This window comes from Hypanus sabinus, chromosome 22, assembly GCF_030144855.1.
Source record: "Hypanus sabinus isolate sHypSab1 chromosome 22, sHypSab1.hap1, whole genome shotgun sequence".
NCBI lineage: Eukaryota > Metazoa > Chordata > Chondrichthyes > Myliobatiformes > Dasyatidae > Hypanus > Hypanus sabinus.
The window spans coordinates 22,244,359-22,267,913 of record NC_082727.1 but is presented as its reverse complement, the minus strand read 5'-3'; the positions used below and the strand labels follow the sequence as shown (position 1 = coordinate 22,267,913).

Sequence of the window (23,555 nt, the reverse complement as noted above, 5' to 3'; positions counted from 1 at the left end):
TCTGCCACTGATCTATATTCCTAGTATCCTTTGCCCATCTTTTCCATTATCCACCAACACCAGCAATACTTCTATCATCTGCAACATCATTAACCCACCATCTATATTTCTATCCAGGTCATTTAATATGTCACATACAGTGAGGTCCCATTATGGATCCACATGGAACACAGCTAGTCACAGACTTACTGCCAGAATAAATTCTGTTGATCATTACCCACTGTCTTTTATGGCCAAGCCAATTCACTGTGGGTCCCTTGAATCTCAGTCTTTTGGATGAGCTTCCCAGAGGAAATATTTTCAAGCATATTACTAAAATCTATTTAGACAACATCCACAAATCGACTTTTATCAGTCACATTTATCCCAAGTGATACTAGGCTACCTGTAGCTTTGCTGCTCTTCATCAGATTTTAATGTAATCTGTGACACTTCAGAATGATACTTTATTGAAGTCTGGGTTGGTTTTGCAAATAATTCTTGGTGAGCTTTCAGATTGCAACTTTTCCTTTCCCTTATGTTCATTGATTGTAGGTTTACTGGTGATGCTTGATCCAGTGCTCTCAAAAAGTTGTTGAGAGCTATCTCCTTAAATGATTATACTCCGTGTAGAGAAGATACTACTGGGCTTTTAAAAAGGAAATATAGAATTTGGCCCAGTCACGATAAAGCTGTATCTCTCCCAGCCAGGCAAATGATCTGTAAGGGCTCTTAGATGAAAGGGTGTTGTTCCAAAATGAATAAACCTTTGCTATTCTTGGCAATACATATTAAATACTTGGAAGGTGCGGGTAAATAAGTTTTGCTCTCTGATACTCATTGGGGTTTGCAAAAATCAATGGTGTTTCATTGAAACATAAAAGATTATAAGGGAGATTGATTGAGTGAGGATGTTTCCTAGGTGGAGCTATCTTGATGGTATGATTTCAGAATAATAGGTGATGGAGGATTTTTTCTCTCTGGGAGAGCCATGAATCTTTGGAATTCTGTACCCCAGACAGCTATGGAGATGGAATCTAAGTACTGAGTAGTTAGTTGAACTACAAGCCAGCCAAGAAGTATGGGGAGAGAATAAGAAAATGGTATTGAGGCCAAGATTAGATTAATCATGACCTTACTGAATGGTGGAACAGGCCAATTAACTGCTGGTATTCATCTTCTTAAGTTAATACAAATGGGCATTGAAGATTAAAGTGTGATGGGAGATCAATTTATTTTACAGGTAGCTATTTTAGGATAGAAAGCTGGATTTCACTTTGTATGTAATAGTTAATGCACTGCTATTGTTGACTATATCATGTTTTCACATGTTGGTGTTTTACTGAGCTCCAGTGAATTATGAACAATAAATAGTGGTTTCTTACAGGGATTACTGCTGTAATATGCACTTATCCACTGGACATGATTCGAGCACGTCTGGCATTTCAGGTCAAAGGGGAGCACAAATACACTGGAATCATTGATGCTTTCAGAGTTATTTATACACAGGTGTGTATTGAATGTTTTGGCCATACTAGGTAGGACTGCCTTAAGAACTTGTAATTGTGATAGTTCTTAAAGAATTAAGTGTATATTCATTCATATAATGTTTATACGTTAGTGTTTTTCAGTTGTTATGTGATTGCTATAAAGAACACGTTTCCATCTTTCTGTGTAAAGTTCAGTTCAATGATAACTGAACTGAGTTTCATCCATGTTCTGTGGAGGATTTTTCACAGACTTCCCATTCCAAAGACTCTGCAATCTTGTAATCTTTCTTCAGTTGTAAAGTATTGAAATAGAAATGATAGAGCAGAAGAGATGATGGTTAATTCAGTACTTATATAGCAATGTGGGATGCAGTTAAAACTTTCTGTGATCACATGTAATATCAGTTGATGTGTTGTCTCTCAAGTGCTATGGTTCATGTTCAGTAACATAAAGTGAATATTGAAAGATATGGACTGGTAAATGGGATTAATTTAGATTGGTACTTGATTGGAGTGGATGTAGTGGGCTGAACATAACAACTCTAACAATGTTAGAGATCAAGTCAAGTCACTTTTTATTGTAATTTTGACCATAACTGCTGGTACAGTACACAGTAAAAATGAAACAATGTTTTTCAGGACCATGGTGCTACATGAAACAGAACAAAAACTACACTGAACTATGTAAAAAAAACCAGAAAAAACTACACTAGACTACAGACCTAACCAGGACTGCATAAAGTGCACAAAACAGTGCAGGCATTACAATAAATAATAAACAAGACAGTAGGCACAGTTAGAGGGCAGTAAGTTGGTGTCAGTCCAGACTCTGGGTATTGAGGAGTCTGATGGCTTGGGGGAAGAAACTGTTACATAGTCTGGTCGTGAGAGCCCGAATACTTTGGTGCCTTTTCCCAGATGGCAGGAGGGAGAAGAGTTTGTATGAGGGGTGCGTGGGGTCCTTCATAATGCTGTTTGCTTTGCAGATGCAGCATGTAGTGTAAATGTCTATAATGGCAGGAAGAGAGACCCTGATGATCTTCTCGGCTGACCTCACTGTCCACTGCAGGGTCTTGCGATCCAAGATGGTGCAATTTCCAAACCAGGCAGTGATGCAGCTGCTCAGGATGCTCTCAATACTACATCTGTAGAATGTGATGAGGATGAGGTGGGGGGGGGGGGGGGGGTGGGACATGGACTTGCCTCAGCCTTCACAGAAAGTAGAGATGCTGCTGGGTTTCTTTGCTATGGAGCTGGTGTTGAGGGACCAGGTGAGATTCTCCACCAGGTGAACACCAAGAAATTTGGTGCTCTTAATGATCTCTACCGAGGAGCCGTCGATGTTCAGCGGAGGAGAGTGGTCACTCCGTGTCCTCCTGAAGTCAAAAGCCATCTCTTTTGTTCACATTCAGAGACAGGTTTTTTGGCTCTGCACCAGTCTGTTAGCCGCTGCACCTCCTTTCTCTATACTGACTCATCGTTCTTGCTGATGAGATCCACTACGGTTGTGTCATTGGCAAACTTGATGATGTGATTCGAGCTGTGTGTTGCAGCACAGTCATGGGTCAGCAGAATGAACAGCAGTGGACTGAGCACACAGCCCTGTGGGGCCCCCGTGCTCAGTGTTGGAGATGCTGCTTCTGATCCGGACTGACTGAGGTCTCCCAGTCAGGAAGTCTAGTATCCAGTTGCAGAAGGAGGTGTTCAGTCCCAGCAGGCTCAGCTTTCCAATCAGTTTCTGAGGAATGATTGTGTTGAATGCTGAACTGAAGTAGATGAACAGCATTCGAAAGTACGTGTCTTTTTTGTCCAGGTGGGTTAGGGCCAGGTGGAGGGTGATGGCAATGGCGTTGTCTGTTGAACTGTTGGGACAGTACATGAACTGCATGGGGTCCAGTGAGAGGGGCAACAGGGTCTTGATGTGCCTCATGACGAGCCTCTTGAAACACTTCATGATGATGGATGTGAGTGCAACGGGGCAGTAGTCATTGAGGCAGGACACTGAAGACTTCTTCGGCACAGGGACGATGGTGGCGGCCTTGAAGCACGTTGGAACTAGAGCACTGCTCAGAGAGATATTGAAGATGTCATTGAGAACATCTGCTAGTTGGTCTGCACATACTCTTAAGCACTTTGCCAAGAATATTGTCTGGTCCATCAGCCTTCCATGGGTTGACCCTGCACAGGGTTCTCCTCACATCTGCCATGGTGAGACACAGCACCTGGTCATTTGGAGGAGGTGTGGACTTCCTCGCTGCCACATCGTTTCCGCCTCAAAAAGAGCGTAGAAGTTGTTCAGCGCATCTGGGAGGGAGGCATCATCCGCACAGTCGGGTGATGCTGTCCTGTAGTTGATGATGTCCTGAATGCCCTTTCACATGTGCCGCATGTCGCCGCTGTCCTGGAAGTGGCTGTGGATTCGCTGGGCGTGTGCATGCTTTGCCTCTCTGATGGCCCGAGACAGGTTGGCCCTCACTATTGTTAGGGCTGCCTTGTTGCCTGCTCTGAAGGCGGAGTCATGGGTCCTCAGCAACGCACACACCTCTGTGGTCATCCATGGCTTCTGCTTGGAGTGTGTAGTGATGGTCTTGGACACAGTGACATCATCGATGCACTTGCTGATTGTAGCTAGTCACTGATGCCGTGTACTCCTCTAAGTTGGTAGAGTTGCCATCGGTTACAGCCTCCCTGAACATGTGCCAGTCAGTGTACTCAAAGCAGTTTTGAAGAGCAGAGATGGCTCCTGCTGGCCAGCTTTTCCTCTGCTTCAGAACTGGTCTGGAGCACCTGACGAGCAGTCTGAATTCTGGGATTAGCATAACAGAGATGTGGTCTGAGTAACTGAGGTGGGGGCGGGGCTCCGCCAGTATGCGTCGGGGATTTTGTGTAAACAAGGTCCAACGCGTTCTCCCCTCTCATTGCAAAGTCCACATACTGATGGAATTTGGGGAGCACTGACTTGAGGTTTGATTGGTCAGAATCTCTGGCAACAATTAACAGTCCATCAGGGTGTGCGTTCTGCAGTTTGCTAATAGCCCCATACAGCTCTTTAGCATTAGCACTAAGGGGAATGTAGACACCCACTGTAAGGACAGTGGTGAATTCTTGTGGTAACTAAAATGGTCTACATCTGACAGATCTTGTATAAAATAATTTAAATCATATAAAGGAGCAGCACAATAATAGGTATTTGGCCTGTTAATTTAGCTGTACTAATTAAAGAGTTGCAGAGCTGTACAGCATGGATATGGACTCTTTGGTCCAGCAAGTCCCTGCTAACCCCTAGCTAGCCTTAATTTCCTTTGTTCAGCTCATATCCTTGCAGATACCTATCGGCAACTTTTTAAAAAATTATACTATTATACCTATCTCAACCAATTCCTCCAGCAGCTCTTTCCACATACTTGCCACCCTCTAAGAAAAGTTGTCCCACAGGTCCCTTTTAAATCTTTTCTCCCTCATTCTAATTTTGAGCTGCCTAGTTTTAGACTCCTCTACCGTAGAGAAAAGACTGTTACTGTCCACCTTATCTACATTTCTCATAATTAAAAAAAATGCCTATAATGTTGCCCCTAATTCTTTTACAATATCTGGAATAGACAGTGGCTTCACATAAGAAGCCAGAGAGTAATAGTAGATAGTTGGCTCTCTGACTGGAGGCATGTAATGAGTGCTGTGCCACAGGGATTAGTACTGGGTCAACTGCATCGACAATCTGGATGATAATGTGGTAAACTGGATCAGCAAGTTTGCAGATGACACCAAGATTGGGGTCAGAGTGAACAGTGAGGAAGGCTGCCAAAACTTGCAGTGGGATCTGGACCAGCTGGAAAAATGGGTTGAAAAGTGGCAGGTGGAGTTTAATGCAGACAAGTGTGAAGTGTTGCACTTTGGGAGGATAAACCAGATTAGGGCTTGCAGTGAGCAGTTTGCCATTGAGGAATTCATGCTATCAGGTTGGAGGCTACTCTAGATTTAAGGTTGTATTATGGCATTTCCAGTACACATTTCTCTTTTAATATTTATATCTGTGTACTTGTTATGCTACTGTGACACTGTAATTTCCCATGGGTTCATTTAAGTATCCATCTATCTGTGTCTTACTCAGTGAACGGCAGGGCACTGAGGAGTGCGGTAGAACAAAGGGATCTGGGAATATAGGTCCATAGTTCATTGAAAGTGGAGGAACAGGTAGATAACATTGTGAAGAAAGCTTTTGGCACATTGGTCTTCCTAAATCAAAGTATTGTGTACAGGAGATGGGATGTCATGTTGAAGTTTTATAAGACATTGGTGAGGCCTAATTTGGAGTTTGTGTGCAGTTTTGGTAATCTACCTACATGAAATATGTAAATAAGGTTGAAAGAGTCTATAAAGAAAATTTACAAGGATGTTGGTGAGCCTGAAGGACTCGAGTTATAAGGAAAGATTTAATAGGTTAGGACCTTATTCCCTGGAATGTTGAAGATTGAGGGGTGATTTGTTAGAAGTTTACAAAATTATGAGGGGTTATAGATAAGGTAAATGCAAGCAGGCTTTTTCCACTGAGGTTGGGTCGGACTACAATTAAAGATCATGGGTTAAGAGTGAAAGGTGAAAAGTTTTAAGGAGAAGGTGAGAGGAAACTTCTTTATAGAGAGGATCGTGAGAGTGGAATGAGCTGCCTGCATAAGTAGTGCATGCCAGCTCAGTTTCAACGTTAAGGGAAGTTTGGATAGGCACATGGATGGTAGGGGGATGGAGGGCTATGGTCCGGGTGCTGGTCATTGATTCTAGGCAGTTTAAATGCGTTGGCATGGACTAGATGGGTTGAAGGGCATGTTTCTGTGCTGTATTTTTCTATGACTATAACTATGACTATGAATTTAGCTCATTTTGTTGGATTTCTGGGCAGTCCCAAGAGTTAAACCTGTTAACTCTCCCTTAGGTGTTAACTCATGGTAAAATGGTAGCAAGAAGTTGCATTGTTATTTTATTAAAGTTTTGTTTTCTTTCTGTTTGCTTCTAAGGAAGGAGGATTTCGAGGGTTTTATAGAGGCCTAACTCCTACTATCATTGGCATGGCTCCTTATGCAGGTAATCTATAGATTTGACATAAATCTTTTCTCATTTAGCTTATATTTGGAAGGGTAAGTAGTCGACTGGATTGTAACTGGTAATGAGTTATGATGAATTTGGTAAATACTCTCAATTTTTTAGTGAACAACAGAAGGCAACTGAAATAGCCATAAGGGGGGTAAAGATGAAATATGAAGGTAAGCTAGCCAATAATATCTGAGAGGACACCAAAAGACTTTCAGATATGTAAGGAGGACGAAAGAGGCAAGAGTAGATGTTGGACCAGTTACACTGGAGAGGTAGTAATGAGGGACAAGAAAATGGCAAACAAACTAAATAAGTATTTTGCATCTGTCTTCACTGATGATCAACAGCATTGTTGATCTTACTTATTCCAGTCATTTATTTTGTATTATTAATATTATTTACAGGAATTTCCTTCTTCACATTTGGCACGTTGAAGAGCATTGGACTCAGCCATGCCCCTGAGTTGCTAGGAAAACCTTCTTCTGATAATCCCAATGTTTTGGTATTAAAACCCCATGTGAATTTGGTGTGTGGTGGAACAGCAGGAGCGATTGCTCAAACAGTATCGTAAGTTTTCTTTGCATCTTCATAGATATGGCAAAAGAGGGTAGAGAAAGGTATCAAACTGTACTAAGGCAGTTTCATATAGAGAACATAGAAGAGTACAGCCTAGGAACAGGCCAATTGGCCCACAGTGTTGTGCCAAACCAACTAAAAAGCAAATTAAAAACACCCAACACTAATCCCTCCTAGTTCACAATGTGCATATCCCCCCATCTTCCCTACATTTATGTGCCTATCCAAATGTTTCTTAAAAGCTTTTGATGTATTTGCCTGTACCACTGTACCAGGCAGTGCATTCCAGACAGCCACCACTCCGAGTAAAAAAAGTACTATTCACATCCCTCTTGAGCCTACCCCCTCTTACTTTCAGTGCATCCCCTCTGGTATTAAACATTTTAAACCTGGGAAACAGATACTCCCTGTCTACTCTATCTATGCCTCTCATAATCTTACAAATCGCTCAGATCTCCCCTCAGCCTCTGGCGCTCCAGAGAAAATAACCCAAGTTTATCCAGCCTTTCATGATAGCACTTAAGTTCATTTAAAGTAGAAATACTTCACGATTAGTAATTGTAGAACACTGAATACAGAACAGTACAGCAAAGGAACGGGAAATTCTGCCCTTGCAGATGACACCAAAGTTGGGGGAGTTGTGGCCAGTGAGTGAGGCTTTTGTGGCTTGCAGAGGGATCTGCATCAGTTGGAAAAATAGGCTAAAAGATGGCAGTATAAGTTTAATGCAGACAAATGCAAGGTGTTGCACTTTGGTTGGTACAACCAGGGTAGGTCTTACATAGTGAATGGCAGGGCACCAAGGAGTGTGATAGAACAAAGGGATCTGGGAATACATGTACCTAATTTGTTGTAAGTGGCATCGCAGGTAGACAGGGTCATAGAGAAAGATTTTGGCACATTGGCCTTCATAAGTCAATTTATTGAGTATAGAAGATGGGATATTGTATTGAAGTTGTATAAGATGTTGGTGAGGCCTAATTTGGAGTATTGTGTGCAGTTTTGGTCACCTACCTACAGGATAGATGTAAACAAGGTTGAAAAAGTGTAGAGAAAATTTACAAGGAACACACACAAAATGCTGCAGGAACTCAGCAGGCCAGGCAGCATCTATGGAAAAGAGTAAATCATCGACGTTTTGGGCTGAGACCCTTCATTAGAAAATTTACGAGGATGTTGCTGGCTCTGGAGGACCGGTGTTGTGGGGAAAGATTCGTTAGAACATAGATGATTGAGAGGAGATTTTTCTTAGAGAATAACAAAATTATGAGGGGTATGGATAAAGCAAACAGGCTTTTTTCTCTGAGGTTGGGTGAGACTACAACTGAGGTTGGGTGAGGTCATGGATTAAGGGTGAAAGCTGAGAAATTTAAGGGAAATATGAGAGAAAACTTCTTCACTGAGAGGGTTGTGAGAGTGTGGAACAAGCTGCCAAAACAAGTGGTCCATGTGAGCTCGATTTCAATGTTTTAAGAGAAGTTTGGATAGGTATATGGATAGTAGGGCTATGGTCAATGGGAATAGGCAGGTTAAATGGTTTTGGTGTGGGCTAGATGGGCCTAAGGATCTATTTATTGATGCAGATGGAGTGAGCCATTTGGAGAGAAGTTGGGGGCAGGGTAGTGGAGTTTTGATCATTCTAGATACCTAGAGGAAAAGTCGGGACCAGGACAGAGGATTTCCAATGCCCTACCAACTGTGCTGGGTGTGAGGTTGTATAGCTCTGGGTGCCAAGTTAATTTGAAGGGCTTGAGAACAGCTTGTGCTGGGTGGCGAAGTCTGGGCCCAGAGCAAGTCGCTGGGCGGTATAGTCTAGACCCCAAGCTCTTTGCATTGGCAGGGTCCTAGTGCGAGGCATGATCCACTGTTTAGATAATTTAAACACTGGCCAGATGGGAGGCAAGAGCCTACTTCACTCGCTCTCCACAATGTTTACTCTTCCCTCCAGGGCACTGGACCCTTTTGCTGCAGTGTTTCTCGGGTACAATGCGAGGTATGATCCATTGTTTGGACAATTTAAACGCCAGCCTAGATGGACTGAAAAGACAGGGAGGGTATCAGGATCTGAGGCAAGAGCAGATTTCACTCGCTCTCTGCATTGGTCACTCCTCTCTCCCTGGTGATGAGCCTATGAAGACAGCCCCAGCTGCTGTGCTGTGTGCCCGCTAGTATGATGAACTAATAAGTGAGGCTTTGGGCCTACTCCAGGGTTCGGATATAAGAAATCAATTTGGTTTGGAATGTTATTGCTGGCTTTAATTATTTGCACGATTTGTGTTTTTTAAAATCCTTTTCTGTTGTACATAGGGTGTTGGTCTTTTATTTTTATTTTTTTAAACTTAAGTTCTTTTGGGTTTCTTGCTTTGTGACTGCCTGTAAGCAAACAAGTATGCGTTCTTGGATCATAAATGTACTTTGAATCTTTGAATGTAAAAAAGACTGTCCACCACCAACTGGGCAGAAAAACAAACAAATCATGCAAATAATAAAGGTTAAGCAAATAACATTCAGAACTGAAGTTCACAAAAGTGAGTCCACATTCGTGAAGCCAGTCATCACTGCAGTTCATCCAGGAGCCTGTTAATTATAGGCCACAGACTTATTCTGCGTACAGATGAGTAAACCTCACAGAGCAGCGAGTTAAACATTGGCCCATCCCTTGCCTCTGGCACCAACACATTGACCTTTTCAATTTGGCCTGCACTTAAATCAGCAAACCTCCGGTCATACTTCTCTCTCAGACCTGGGCACAGGCCCCACTGCTTCAACTCTGACTTGCCTCTGCTCGCTTTGCCTCAGTTCTGCTGCATCGAATTGCCTCCAAGTCTGCTCCAACAATAAGCAAATATTGGCTTCTTCCTGCTCTCAGATCTAGGCTGCACCACCTCAATTCAGCCCTTACCTGCCATTTCGCAACTGTCCCGCACCTTTGAGATTTCAGTTCACACTGCAAAAATGCCAGGTTGTACAGGCAGTTCAAAAGCTCAGCTCCAAAAGGGAACTTACAGGCTATTGATTGCAATGATCATGTCCAATGAAAAGTATGTTTCATACAGTAATTTATATATTTTTTTGTTCGCTATCAGCAAGTCATTGCTGTTCCACCAGCGCCTTCTAAAACCTGACACCAGGGAGGCAACACACTTTCCTGGAGACTTTGTGTATTATTATCCCATGTACAGATGTACAATGAAAAAATCTGGTTTTGCATGCTATCCATACCGATCATTACATTACAGCAGGAATGTGGATTAACAAGCTGCAGCTGGATGGCCTTCAGCTAATGTGATAGAATGACGAGGTGATAGATTCAAGCTACAGGGAGGTAGTCACCCTAAAGTTGCAGGAGGCTGAGTGATGGTCAACAGAGGGAAGGGAATATCGGCCAGTGCAGAGTACCTCCGTGGCTGTCCTACAATAATAAGTATGCCACTTTGGATACTGTTGTGGGGGGGGGAGGGGGAGAGAGAGAATCTACCAGGGGAAAGCTACAGTGACCAGGTCTCTTGCATTGAGCCCAGCTCTGCCTCAGAACGGAAGTGGCAGGGGTGGTTGTGAGTGAAGAAGACTGCAGTGGTATTAGAAGATTCAATTGATCAGAGGAGCAGGCAGGGAGATTCTGTGGATGTGAAAGAGACACCCGGATGGTATGTTGCCTCTCATGTACCAGGATCAGGGATGTCTTAAATCTGGTTCACAGAATTATAAAGGGGGAGAATAAGCAGCCATAAGTTGTGGGACATATTGGTGCCATCGACATGGGTAGGAAAATGGATGAGGGAAGATAGGGAGTTAGGTGGAAAGCTGAAAAGAGGACCTCTAGTATAGCAATCTCTGGATTGCTGCCTGTGCCACATGCTATTTGAGGGTAAGAAAAGGGTGATGTAGCAGATGAATGCATGGCTGAGGAGCTGGTGCAGGGGGCTGAGTTTCACATTTCTGTCACATTGGGATCTGTTCTGACTATATAAAAAGGAGGGGGTGGGAGTTACACCTGAATGAAGGAACCGATATCCTTGCAGGCAGGATTGCTAGCGCTGTTAGGGTGGGTTTAAACTAATTTGGCAAAGCGATGGGAACCAGAGTGATATGACAGGAGATGGAGAAGTTGGTATACAGGTAGAAGCAGTGTGTAGTGAAACTGAGGAAGGATAGGCAGTTGATTGAGTAAAATGGCAGTCAATGGAATGGGTTAAAGTGTGTTGTTAAACTAAATATTTGGTGGGGATGAGTTCAACAGTTTGGAAGTTAAAGTAAGTGGGAAGGAGACTATAGGAGAGGTTACAAAAGTCTCTAGAATAAAGAAAACAATAAAAAGGTTTATAAAGGGATAATAATTTAACTTAGAGTAAAATGAAGGCAAAATTGAAAGGTTTGATTAGGATGCTTAAGGAATCCTTAGGAGACAGTATTCATGAAAGAATTCACCCAGCAGTTTGAGAGGGAAAAGCTAAAAATCAGATGTATTAGTATTAAAGTGGAGCTACAGAGGCAGAAGAGAGGAGCAAGCCAAAATTGATTGGAAGGGAACATTAGCAGGGGTGACAGCAGAATAGCAGTAGCTGAAGTTTTGGGAACAATTTGGAAGATGCAAGTTAGATTCATTCTTGAGAAGAACTATTCTGAAGGGAGGGTGAGGCAACCGTGGCTGACAAGGTTAGTCAAGACAGCATAAAAACAAAAGAGAGATCATATAATATAGCAAAAATTAGTGGGAAGTTAGAGGTTTGGAAAGCTTTTTAAAACCAACAGAGGGCAACTAAAACAGCAATAAGGAGAGAAAAGATTAAATATGAAGGCAAGTTAGCTAACATATAAAAGAGGTTCTTCAGATATATGTTGAGAAAAAGAAGTGAGAGTATACTGTAAAGCGTTGGGCTAACCACTACACTACAGTGCCGCTTGATGTTGTATGTAGGTTATAAAACTATATACTGCTCATTTCTTATATAATCAACAGAATTATTTGTTGCTGTAATTAGGAATGTATGTGTTTGCAGATATCCACTAGATGTGGCTCGACGGCGAATGCAGTTAGGCTCCATTTTGACTGAGTCTGAAAAATATGTGTAAGTGCTTTTGAATGTAAAAAAAAGATGCTTTAGGTAACAGCAGGAAAATAGAAATTCATGTTTTTCCTCTCTGCACTGTTGTAAGATGATTTTTACAAAGTTGAAGTACATCCAAATCATTGGCTGAAATAATTTGAATGCTATAATGAGTAGTTTTAATGTCTATGAGCATTGAAAGGATATTACACCAAAGTACAAAAAATTGCTAGACAGGATTTCCCTTAAAAAACCTATGTATTTTCAAGCTATGCTTTATATGTAAAGAATGATTTTGTATCACTTGGAAGTATTTATTTCTCTGTAACACATAGCTAGTTTTGGGGCTCAGCCAAATTACAAAGATGCCTGCCTTTTTCAGAACACCCAATATCGCATTTTCAATATGAGAAAGGATTGTTTGATTTAGTGGCTTTTATCTTAATGTAACTTCTAAATGTGTTTCTAAATTATGTAAAATATAACTGAATCACCAGGAATGCTTATTTCATTGTAACACTTAACCCTGTTCAATTAAGCTCAACTTTATCATACAGTTGCTTACCCTTTTCAAAACATCCAATTTTTCTTTTGCAAGATGAAGACGCATTTCTTGATCCAATAGTCTTTAACTTAATGTATCTGAGAACAAAGTACTACAGCATAGTGAGAGTCAGTGGGCTTATAGTAGATATCAGTAGATAAGCCGTCTCCAGAGATGGAGACAGAAAGATCAAGAAAGGGGAGGGAGGTGTTGGAAATGGACCAGGTAAATTTGAGGGCAGGGTAAAAGTTGGAGGCAAAGTTAATGAAGTCAACGAGCTCAGCATGCGTGCAGGAAACAGCGCCAACACAGTCATCGATATAGTGAAGGAAAAGAGGGGAACGAATACCTGTATAGGCTTGGAGTTTTCTTGATCTTTCTGTCTCCATCTCTGGAGACGGCTTACCTACTGATATCTATTATAAGCCCACTGAGTCTCATAGCTACCTGGACCATTCCTCTTCCCACCCTGTCTCTTGCAAAAATGCCATCCCCTTCTCGCAATTCCTCCCTCTCCGTCGCATCTGCTCTCAGGATGAGGCTTTTCATTCCAGGACGAAGAAGATGTCTTCCTTTTTTAAACAAAGGGGCTTCCCTTCCTCCACCATCAACTCTGCTCTCAAACGCATCTCTCCTATTTCATGCACATCTGCTCTCACCCCATCTGCCTGCAACCCCACTTAGGATAGGGTTCCCCTTGTCCTCACCTACCACCCCACAAGCCTGTAGGTCCAACATAAAATTCTCCGTAATTTCCGCCACCTCCAACGGGATCCCACTACCAAGCACATCTTTCCCTCCCCCCCCCCGCTTTCCGTAGGGATCGCTCCCTACGCGACTCCCTTGTCCCTTCGTCCCTCCCATCCCTTTCCACTGATCTCCCTCCTGGTACTTATCCTTGTAAGCAGAACAAGTGCTACACCTGCCCTTACACTTCCTCCCTCACCACCATTCAGGGCCCCAGATAGTCCTTCCAGGTGAGGCGACACTTCACCTGTGAACGTCCAGTGCTCCCGATGCGGCTTTTTATATATTGGTGAGACCGGACGCAGGCTGGGAGACCATTTCGTTGAATACCTACACTCTGTCCGCCAGAGAAAGCAGGATCTCCCAGTGGCCACACATTATAATTCCACATCCCATTCCCATTCTGATATGTCTATCCATGGCCTCCTCTACTGTCAAGATGAAGCCACACTCAGGTTGGAGGAACAACACCTTATATTCTGTCTGGGTAGCCTCCAACCTGATGGCATGAACATTGATTTCTCTAACTTCCGTTAATGCCCCTCCTTTTTTTTCTCTCTGCCCATCACTGCCTGTTCCCCATCTCCCTCTGGTGCTCCCCTCCCCCTTTTTTTCCTCCCTAGGCCTCCCATCCCATGATTCTTTCCTTCTCCAGCTCTGTACCCCTTTGCCAATCACCTTTCCAACTCTTAGCTTCACCCCTCCCCCTCCTGTCTTCTATCATTTCAGATTTCCCCCTCCCCCTTCTACTTTGAAATCTCTTACAGTCTTTTCTTTCAGTTAGTCCTGACGAAGGGTCTCGGCCTAAAACTTTGACTGTACTTCTTCCTATAGAAGCTGCCTGGCCTGCTGTGTTCCACCAGCATTTTGTGTGTGTTGCTTGAATTTCCAGCATCTGCAGATTTCCTCATGCATGTGAATTTCTTATAGTCCATAATACTTCATTTGTTTCTACCTGCCTATACTTGCTGTACATCTTTTTCTCTTAACCAGATCCTCAGTATCTGTTAAAAACACTTGTTATCTTTGCCTTTTATTCTGACAGGTACATAAAGGCTTTGTATACTCAAAATTTCACTTTTGAAGGCTTCCCACTTACCAAAGACACTTCTGCCAGAAAACAGCCTGTCCCAATCCACACTTGCTAGTTCATTTCTGATACCATCAAAATAGGCCTTTTCTCCAATTTAGAATCTCGATCTGTGGTCCTATCTTTTTGAACATTTACTTTGAAACCAATGGCAGTGTAATCACTAGATGCAGAGCTTCCCTACACAAATATGTCACCTGCTGTTTCATTCCTTAATAGCAGATCAAGTATCGCACACCTCTCTTGTGGGATTTCTACATGCTGATTAAGGAAACTTTCCTGAATACATTTGACAAACTATCCCATCTAGTCCTTTTACAGTTTGGGAGTCCCAGTCAAAATGTGGGAAGTTAAAGTCACCTACTATATCAACCTTGTGTTTCTTGCAAGTCTGCAATCTCTTGTTCCTCTAAATCCTTCGGACTTTTGGGTATTCTGTAATATAGCCCCTTAACGTAGTCATACCTTTCTTTATTTCTCCATTCCATCCATAATGCCTCACTAGACGAGTTCTCCAGACTGTCCTGATGGAGCACTGTCATGACATTTTCCCTGACTAGTAACGCCATCCCCCTTCCTTTAACTACCCCCCCATTCTGTCGCATCTAAAACAACAGAACCCCAGAGTACTGAACTGCCAGTCCTGCCCCTCCTGCAACCAGGTCTCACGAATGACTGCAGTATCATAATTTCAGGTATTGATCCATGCCGAGCTTATCCTCCTTTCCTACAATACTTCTTGCTTTGAAACATATCCAGCTCAGAAGACTAGTCGCACCATGCTCAATCTTCTGATTCCTGACTTTGTCTAAGGTCTTACCAACATCTGTTTCCACAACCTCTCCACCAACTGTTCTGGCACTCTTCTTCCAATCCTCCTGCAACTCTAGTTTAAACTGAACCATGCAGCACCAGCACAGCTTCTTGTGTGGAAGCTTGGTCCCCTTTCAGTTCATGAGCAAGCCATCTCTTCTGTGCATATCCTACCTTCCCTGGAAGAGAACTCAATGATCCAAGAACCTTATGCCCACTCTCCTACACCAACTCCTTAGCCACATGTTAAAATGTATAATCCTATTTCTGGCCTCACTAGCAGGTACAGATAGCTTTCCTAAGATCACAAACCTGGAGGCCCTGCCCTTTAACGTAGCACCCAGCTCCCCAAACTCCCTTTGTAGAAACTTTGTCACTCTTCTTACCTATGCCATTGGTACCTACATGGAGCACGACCTCAGTCTGTTCACCTTCCCGTTTAAGAATGCTGAGGACTCAAGCCAAGATCTCCCAAACCCTGGAGTCCAGGAGGCAACATGGCATCCAGGAATCTCCTTCTCACCTTCAGAATCTCCTTTCTGCTCCCCTATCTAATGAATCCCCTATCACCACAGCTTGCCTCTTCTCCCCCCTTCCTTTCTGAGTCACAGAGGCAGACTCAGTGCCAGAGACCTGACTACTGTGACTTCCCCTGCTCAGTCATCCCTCCCAACAGTATCCAAAGTAACCAAACATGCTGTTGAGGAGGATAGCCACAGGGGTACTCTGGGCTGGCTGCTTAACCCCTTTTCCCTTCCTGACTGTTAACCAGTTTCCTGTGTTCTGCACCTTGTGTGTAACTGCCTCTCTATATGTCCTACTTATCACCCCCTCAGCCTCCCAAATGATCCGGAGTTCATCCAGTTCCAGCTTCAAAATGCGGAAGAGATTTACCAAGATACTGCCTGAATCAAAGGGAATGTGCTATAAGGAGAGGGTGAACAAACTTGGGTTGTTTTCTCTGGAGTGGCACAGGCTGAGAGGAGATCTATTTGGATCATATAAAAAACCATATAACAATCACAGCACAGAAACAGGCCATCTCGGCCCTCCTAGTCCGTGCCGAACTCTTAATCTCACCTAGTCCCACCTACCCGCACTCAGCCCATAACCCTCTACTCCTTTCCTGTCCATATACCTATCCAATTTTACCTTAAATGACACAGCTGAACTGGCCTCTACTACTTCTACAGGAAGCTCATTCCACACAGCTATCACTCTCTGAGTAAAGAAATACCCCCTCGTGTTTCCCTTAAACTTCTGCCCCCTAACTCTCAAATCATGTCCTCTCGTTTGAATCTCCCCTACTCTCAATGGAAACAGCCTATTCACGTCAACTCAAAATCCCTCTCAAAATTTTAAATACCTCAATCAAATCCCCCCTCAACCTGCGCTCCAATGAATAGAGGCCTAACTTGTTCAACCTTTCTCTGTAACTTAAGTGCTGAAACCCAGGTAACATCCTAGTAAATCGTCTCTGTACTCTCTCTAATTTATTGATATCTTTCCTATAATTCGGTGACCAGAACTGCACACAATATTCTAAATTTGGCCTTACCAATGCCTTGTACAATTTTAACATTACATTCCAACTTCTGTACTCAATGCTCTGATTTATAAAGGCCAGCGTTCCAAAAGCCTTCTTCACCACCCTATCTACATGAGACTCCACCTTCAGGGAACTATACACTGTTATTCCTAGATCTCTCTGTTCCTCTGCATTCCTCAATGCCCTACCATTTACCCTGTATATTCTATTTGGATTATTCCTGCCAAAATGTAGAACCTCACACTTCTCAGCATTAAACTCCATCTGCCAACGTTCAGCCCATTCTTCTAACCGGCATAAATCTCCCTGCAAGCTTTGAAAACCCACCTTATTATCCACAACACCTCCTACCCTAGTATCATCGGCATACTTACTAATCCAATTTACCACCCCATCATCCAGATCATTTATGTATATTACAAACAACATTGGGCCCAAAACAGATCCCTGAGGCACCCCGCTAGTCACCGGCCTCCATCCCGATAAACAATTATCCACCACTACTCTCTGGCATCTCCCATCTAGCCACTGTTGAATCTATTTTATTACTCCAGCATTAATACCTAACGACTGAACCTTCTTAACTAACTTTCCATGTGGAACTTTGTCAAAGGCTTTGCTGAAGTCCATATAGACTACATCCACTGCCTGACCCTCGTCAACATTCCTCGTAACTTCTTCAAAAAATTCAATAAGGTTTGTCAAACATGACATTCCACGCACAAATCCATGCTGGCTACTCCTAATCAGATCCTGTCTATCCAGATAATTATTAATACTATCTCTAAGAATACTTTCCATTAATTTACCCACCACTGATGTCAAACTGACAGGTCTATAATTGCTAGGCTTACTTCTAGAACCCTTTTTAAACAATGGAACCACATGAGCAATACGCCAATCCTGCGGCACAATCCCCGTTTCTAATGACATCTTAAGATCTTATAAGATTTTGAGAGGAATAGACAGAGAACCGACAGTGTCTTTTTCTCGGGGTCAAATTGTTTAATACTAGAAGACATGTATTTACAGTGAGAGGGGCAAGTTCAAAGGAAATGTGTGGGCTAAATGTGCATGGCAGGTGCCTAAAATGAGCTTCTAAGGGAAGTAGTGGAGGTGTTTAAGAAGCTCTTAGGCACAAGAATGTCCAGAGTATGAGGAATACAGATGTTGGATAGGGTAAATGGATTAGCTTAGTAAGATGCTAATTAGTTTGGTACAACATCAGGAGCTGAAGGACTGTACTGTAGTACTTTGTTCTCAGGGCCTGACAAGGAGTTCTCTTAGACCCTGTAGGAAGCAAGTGCAGCAATTGCTGGGGCTCTAACAGAAATATTTAAATCATCCATAGAGACGGGAGAGGTACCAGGGGATTGGCGGATAGCCATAAGAAAAGTTCTAAACATAAACCAAGGAATTAATAGGCTGTTGAGTCTGACATCAGTTGTGGGAAAGTTATTGGAAGGTATTGTAAAAGAGTGGATATGTGAGTATTTGGATAGACATGAACTGATTCAGGATAGTCAGCATGGCTTCATGTGCAGTAGGTCATGTCCAACCAATCTTTTAGAGTTTTTCGAGGAAGTTCCCAGTAAAGTTAATGGAGGCAAGGCAATAAAGTACACGGACTTTAGAAAGGGATCTGACAAGGTTCCCGCGTGGGAGGCTGGTCAAGAAGGTGTAGCCCATTGGCATTCAGGATGAGGTGGTAAATTGGATTAGACATTGGCTTTGTGGGAGAAGCCAGAGAGTGTTTGTAGATAGTTGCCTCTCTGGAGTCCTGTGACTTGTGGGGTGCTGCAGGGATTGGTGCCTAATCCATTGTTGTTCGCCATCTATATCAATAATCTAGATGATAATGTGGTTAACTGGATCAGCAAATTTGCGGATGACATCAAGAGTTTGTGTGTAGTGGACAGTAAGGAAGGCTATTGTGGCTTGCAGAGGGATCTAGAACAGCTGGAAAAAAATGGCAGATGCAATTTAATGCAGACAAGCGTGAAGTGTTGCACTTCAGTAAGACCAACCAGGGTAGGTCAGTGGACTGTAAGGCACTGTGGAATGTAGTAGAACAAAGGGATCTGGAAATACAGGTTTATAATTCACTGAAAGTGACGTAACAGGTGGATAGGATTGTAGAGAAAGCTTTTGGCACATTGAGCTACATAAACCAAAGTATTGAGTACAGGAGATAGAATGTAACTTTGATATTCTATAAGATGTTGAGCCCTAATATGGAATATTGTGTGCAGTTTTGGTCACTTGTCTTCAAGGAAGATGTCAATAAGGTTGAAAGAGCACAGAGAAAATTTACAAGGATGTTGCCAGCTATGGAGGACCTGAGTTATAAGGAAAGATTGAATAGGTTAGGACTTTATTCCTTGGAACATAGAAGATTAAGAGGAGATTTGATAGAGATATACAAAATTATGAGGGGTAAAATAGGGTAAATGCAAGCAGGTTTTTTCCAGTAAGATTGCTTGGGACTACAACCAGAAGTCAATGGTTAATGGTGAAAGGTGAAAAGTTTAAGGGTAACATGAGGGGAATCTTCTTCACTCAGATGGTTGTGAGAGTGTGGAATGAGCTGCCGCTGTCCTCTGCATCCTTCTTGGTAAATATTGATAATTTAGGATCTCACTCAGATTCTCCATCCCCAAGCACATTGCTTTCTTATCCTCAAGTAGTCTTGCCCTCTTCCTAGTTATCCTCTTGCTCTTAAAGTATGTACCGAATGCTTTGGGATTATCTTAAATCCTACTCAGTAAAGAATTTTTAAGACATTTAGCTCTTATTGGTCTCTGCTGGTTCCTTTCTATTCCTTAATTGCCTTGTTTGATTAGTCTTCCTGACCAGCTTCCTCTTTCATCACCCAAGTTTCCTGTGTCTTACCATTCTTGTTCTTCCGTCTTGCAACAAACTGATTCTTCCATGTATTAGATGTGGATTTGTTCATAAAAACTCTTCCTTAATACTTTCCTGCAAGGAACACTCATATCCTTATTCATTGGTTAAGGAGTCATGATCACAGTTTCCCAAGTGTTCACCCACTGGAAGGTCAATCACCTGTCCAGGCATATTTCCCAGTACAAGATGCAGTTTGCCTCCCTTTACTTGGACAACCTACAGTACATACTATTTCAGGGAAACCCTCTTGGACAAACTCTGCCCCATCTCTGTGGTGTGTGTTGTGAACTTGAAGTCACCCACAATATGATATATCCCTGTTTTTGTTCCTTTCCATAATCTAGCTACATCTGCCCTTAGCATTCCTAAAGCTAATTCAAATTTTATAATCAACAGTCATTTTGGTGAGGGGATAAATGTGTGGTTGCATGGTAGTGATCTCGTTTTTTTAATTATCTTTTTCAGAACAATGTGCAAGACCCTGAGGTATGTCTACAAGGAACATGGTATACGGAAGGGCCTATACCGGGGGCTTTCTCTAAATTATATTCGCTGTATCCCATCTCAGGCCGTGGCATTTACTACCTATGAAATAATGAGACAAATTCTTCATCTGAACTAAGGACGTTGCAAGACTGACTTCATCATCACAACCCTGTATGTCAGTGATGAAATTACTTCCCTGTGAGGACTGTTCTAACCATACGTGGAGACTAAAATTCAATGTATTTAATTAAGTGATTGTGATTAGGGTTGATAATCATCAGTGTGCTTTGACCAAAATTTTACTTTGGCAGTTCTCCAAAGTTACGCCATTGGTTCTTCTATCCCAATCCAAGAAAGGAGATAGATCTTGATTAAACTATCATCTGATGGATGTCATCTTTGACTGTGCTGCACTGTCATGTACTACAATGAAGTGTCAGCAAAGACTGTTGAATTTGATTCTCTTGTGGAGCTGAAATTCAGCCTCTCAAACAATTGGCTATATCTCTTGACCCAGTTGTGAATCGGCTCCATACTTACGTTTGGAACATGTAACTGAGATATGACAATCAGATCTGGCAGAAGCTGCTGTATTCAACTCAGAGGGAGCACTCCTTTAAGCCACCTTGAGGAAAAGATCTGCTGTATATACTGATTTCAGATTTCACTGCATTTGTGGACAAATCATTGACTTGGAAAGTACAGCTCAAGCTGTTTGACATAAAATGAAGTATTCATGAAATGGTCACTTTGGACAATGCTGTGCCCATTGCCTCCATCAACAGATAATTGAGGAAAAACTATGACTTCAGTATAAAATCTAGGAGTACCTTACACTAGGTTTGGAAATAAGATGGCAGTTAAAAAGTCCGCAATATATCTCATCATTGCCTAGGTACAAGATTGGCGCGGAATCTGGCACAAAACTCTTATGCATGTTTAATACACCAAGGTCACAGAATTCTGTTTCTACCTATTTATTCATTGTAATCTTCAGCTGCAGTAAATCCTTGTCAGTGTTTGTGGAAATGCCCTTGATGTTGGTCCTTTGTATTTGCTTAGATTAACTGAAGGCAGAAAATCATACACATAATTTTCAGAAATCAATTCTAGTAACGTTCTACTGGTTCACAGCAGCAATGGCTGGGTCATTATTATCCATTTCTATTTGCAAAGGTATCAGAAATGGCTCATAAACATGTCCCTTAACCAAACTCACCCATGCAAATAAAAACCTGAGCTAGTACCATTTGGGCCATATCCCTCCAAAGTTATCCAAATATCTTTTAAATGTTGCTCCTTATGTCTCTCACTTTTTTCTCTCTAGCCCTGCGTCCCTGCTCACTGTCTGTGTCCCTCTTGTTTTTGTATACCTCTATAAGATCACTCCTCAGTCTTCTGTGCCCAGTTTCTCCAATTGTCCCTTAATCTCTCATGGAGCAATATAGCATGAATATAGGCCCTTTGGCCTATCCAATCTACACCAATCACAATGCCCACTCAGCTCCCACCAACATCCTTTTGAACCTTATTGTGCCCTTTCTAGCTTCATGACATCCTTCCTATTGAAAGGTGGTACAGTTGTAATATGTCAAAACTTTTGTATCCAGTGCCTTGATCAATAAACACAAGCATGCTACTCTGTTACCACCCCTATCTACTTTAACATCTGTTCAGTTTAAGGCTTGTCTAATTTAGAATCATGCAGCAATATAAAATAGATATAGGCCCTTCAGCCCAACCAGTCCACACCAACCACAGTGCCCACCCAGCTAGTCCCAATTTCCTATGTTCTACCCATATCCCTCTTAAGCCTTGCCCCTATATGGACCTAACAATTACTTCCTAAATGAAACTTGTACCTGCCTCAAACACTTCCTCTGGCAGCTCATTCCATATACCACCATCCTGTCTACAGAAAAAGTTGTCCCTCAGGTCTCCTTTAAATCCTCTCCCCCCCCCCCCCATGCTAAATCTATGCCCCGGAGTTTTGGTCTCCTCTATGCTAGGAAGAATGCAGAGATCATGAAAATGTTGCCAGGATTGGAGGGCCTGAATTATGAGGAGAGGTTGTTTAGGCTAGGTATTTTTTATTTGCATGTAGAAAAATGAGGGGTAACCTTATAGAAAGGTTTAAAACTATGAAAGCCATAGATAAGGTGGATGGTAAGAGTAAATGTGGGCAATATGGTGTAACGGTTTACAGCGCCAATAGACAATCGGTGCAGAAGTAGACTATTCGGCCCTTCGAGCCTGCACCGCCAGTTTGAGATCATGGCTGATCAACTACTATCAATACCCGGTTCCTGCCTTGTCCCCATATCCCTTGATTCCCCTATCCATAAGATACCTATCTAGCTCCTTCTTGAAAGCATCCAGAGAATTGGCCTCCACTATCTTCCGAGGCAGTGCATTCCAGACCCCCACAACTCTCTGGGAGAAGTTTTTCCTTAACTCTTGTCCTAAATGACCTACCCCTTATTCTCAAACCATGCCCTCTGGTACTGGACTCTCCCAGCCAACTGTAAGATGCAGGTTCTATTCCCACCTTTGTCTATAAGGAATTTGTATGTGCTCCCTATGATTGCATGGGTTTACTCCAGGTACTCTGCTTTCATCCAAAATTCCGAAGATATAACAAGCCCAAAAGATATATCCAAAGATGTGGGCACACTAAGTTGTATCTGGAAGATAGCGACATTTGCACAGTACCTAGCACATCTTGGACTGTGTAGATCATTCACTTATGTTTGATGTGCATGTGACAAATTTAATCTTACTTACCTTACCAGAGGGTGGGGATGAGGGCTGCTTTTGAGATTGGATAGACTGGATCTTCTCTCTCGAGCATGGAAGGCTGAGGAGCAACCTTTCTCAGCAATATTTTTATTGTTTTTTTAAAATCAAGAAAGCATAGTACAAAGGAGGTTTGTGCAGTACTTAAGAAATATACAATTCACATCTATGAAAGAGTTGCGCCCATAGTACAAGCATGCTTTGGTTGCCTCCCTGCCCCAACCTACCCTTCCAATTCCCAACTCCAAGCCATCATTGCATTAGCAAAAAGGGTTAAACAGAACCCTTGTCCCCACAGAACTGCATTGGTACAGAGGTGTATTTTCCTAACACATAAACTGCTGTATGTTTACACGTCTGAGTTCATAGAATTTTACTGGAGATTGCTGAAAGTCAGGGAGTTATGTGCAGAGGAAAGGAAGTAGGGATGAACCTTTAGTTTGGC

General features: G+C 42.5%; 1 protein-coding gene across 7 annotated transcripts in view; it reads left to right on the top strand.

Moving 5' to 3' along the window:
- The window catches only part of slc25a16 (solute carrier family 25 member 16), a 64,888-nt gene extending 43,545 nt beyond the window's left edge, over positions 1-21,343 (top strand). For all 7 annotated transcript variants that reach the window (XM_059947275.1, XM_059947279.1, XM_059947278.1 and 4 more), the window contains 5 exons: positions 1,367-1,488; positions 6,479-6,545; positions 6,959-7,121; positions 12,131-12,199; positions 20,294-21,343. In XM_059947275.1, coding sequence (XP_059803258.1) covers positions 1,367-1,488; positions 6,479-6,545; positions 6,959-7,121; positions 12,131-12,199; positions 20,294-20,450 — 578 coding nt within the window. In that variant the 3' untranslated portion in view covers positions 20,451-21,343. The remainder of the gene's footprint in view (positions 1-1,366; positions 1,489-6,478; positions 6,546-6,958; positions 7,122-12,130; positions 12,200-20,293) is intronic.
- The last annotated feature ends 2,212 nt before the right edge of the window (positions 21,344-23,555 follow it).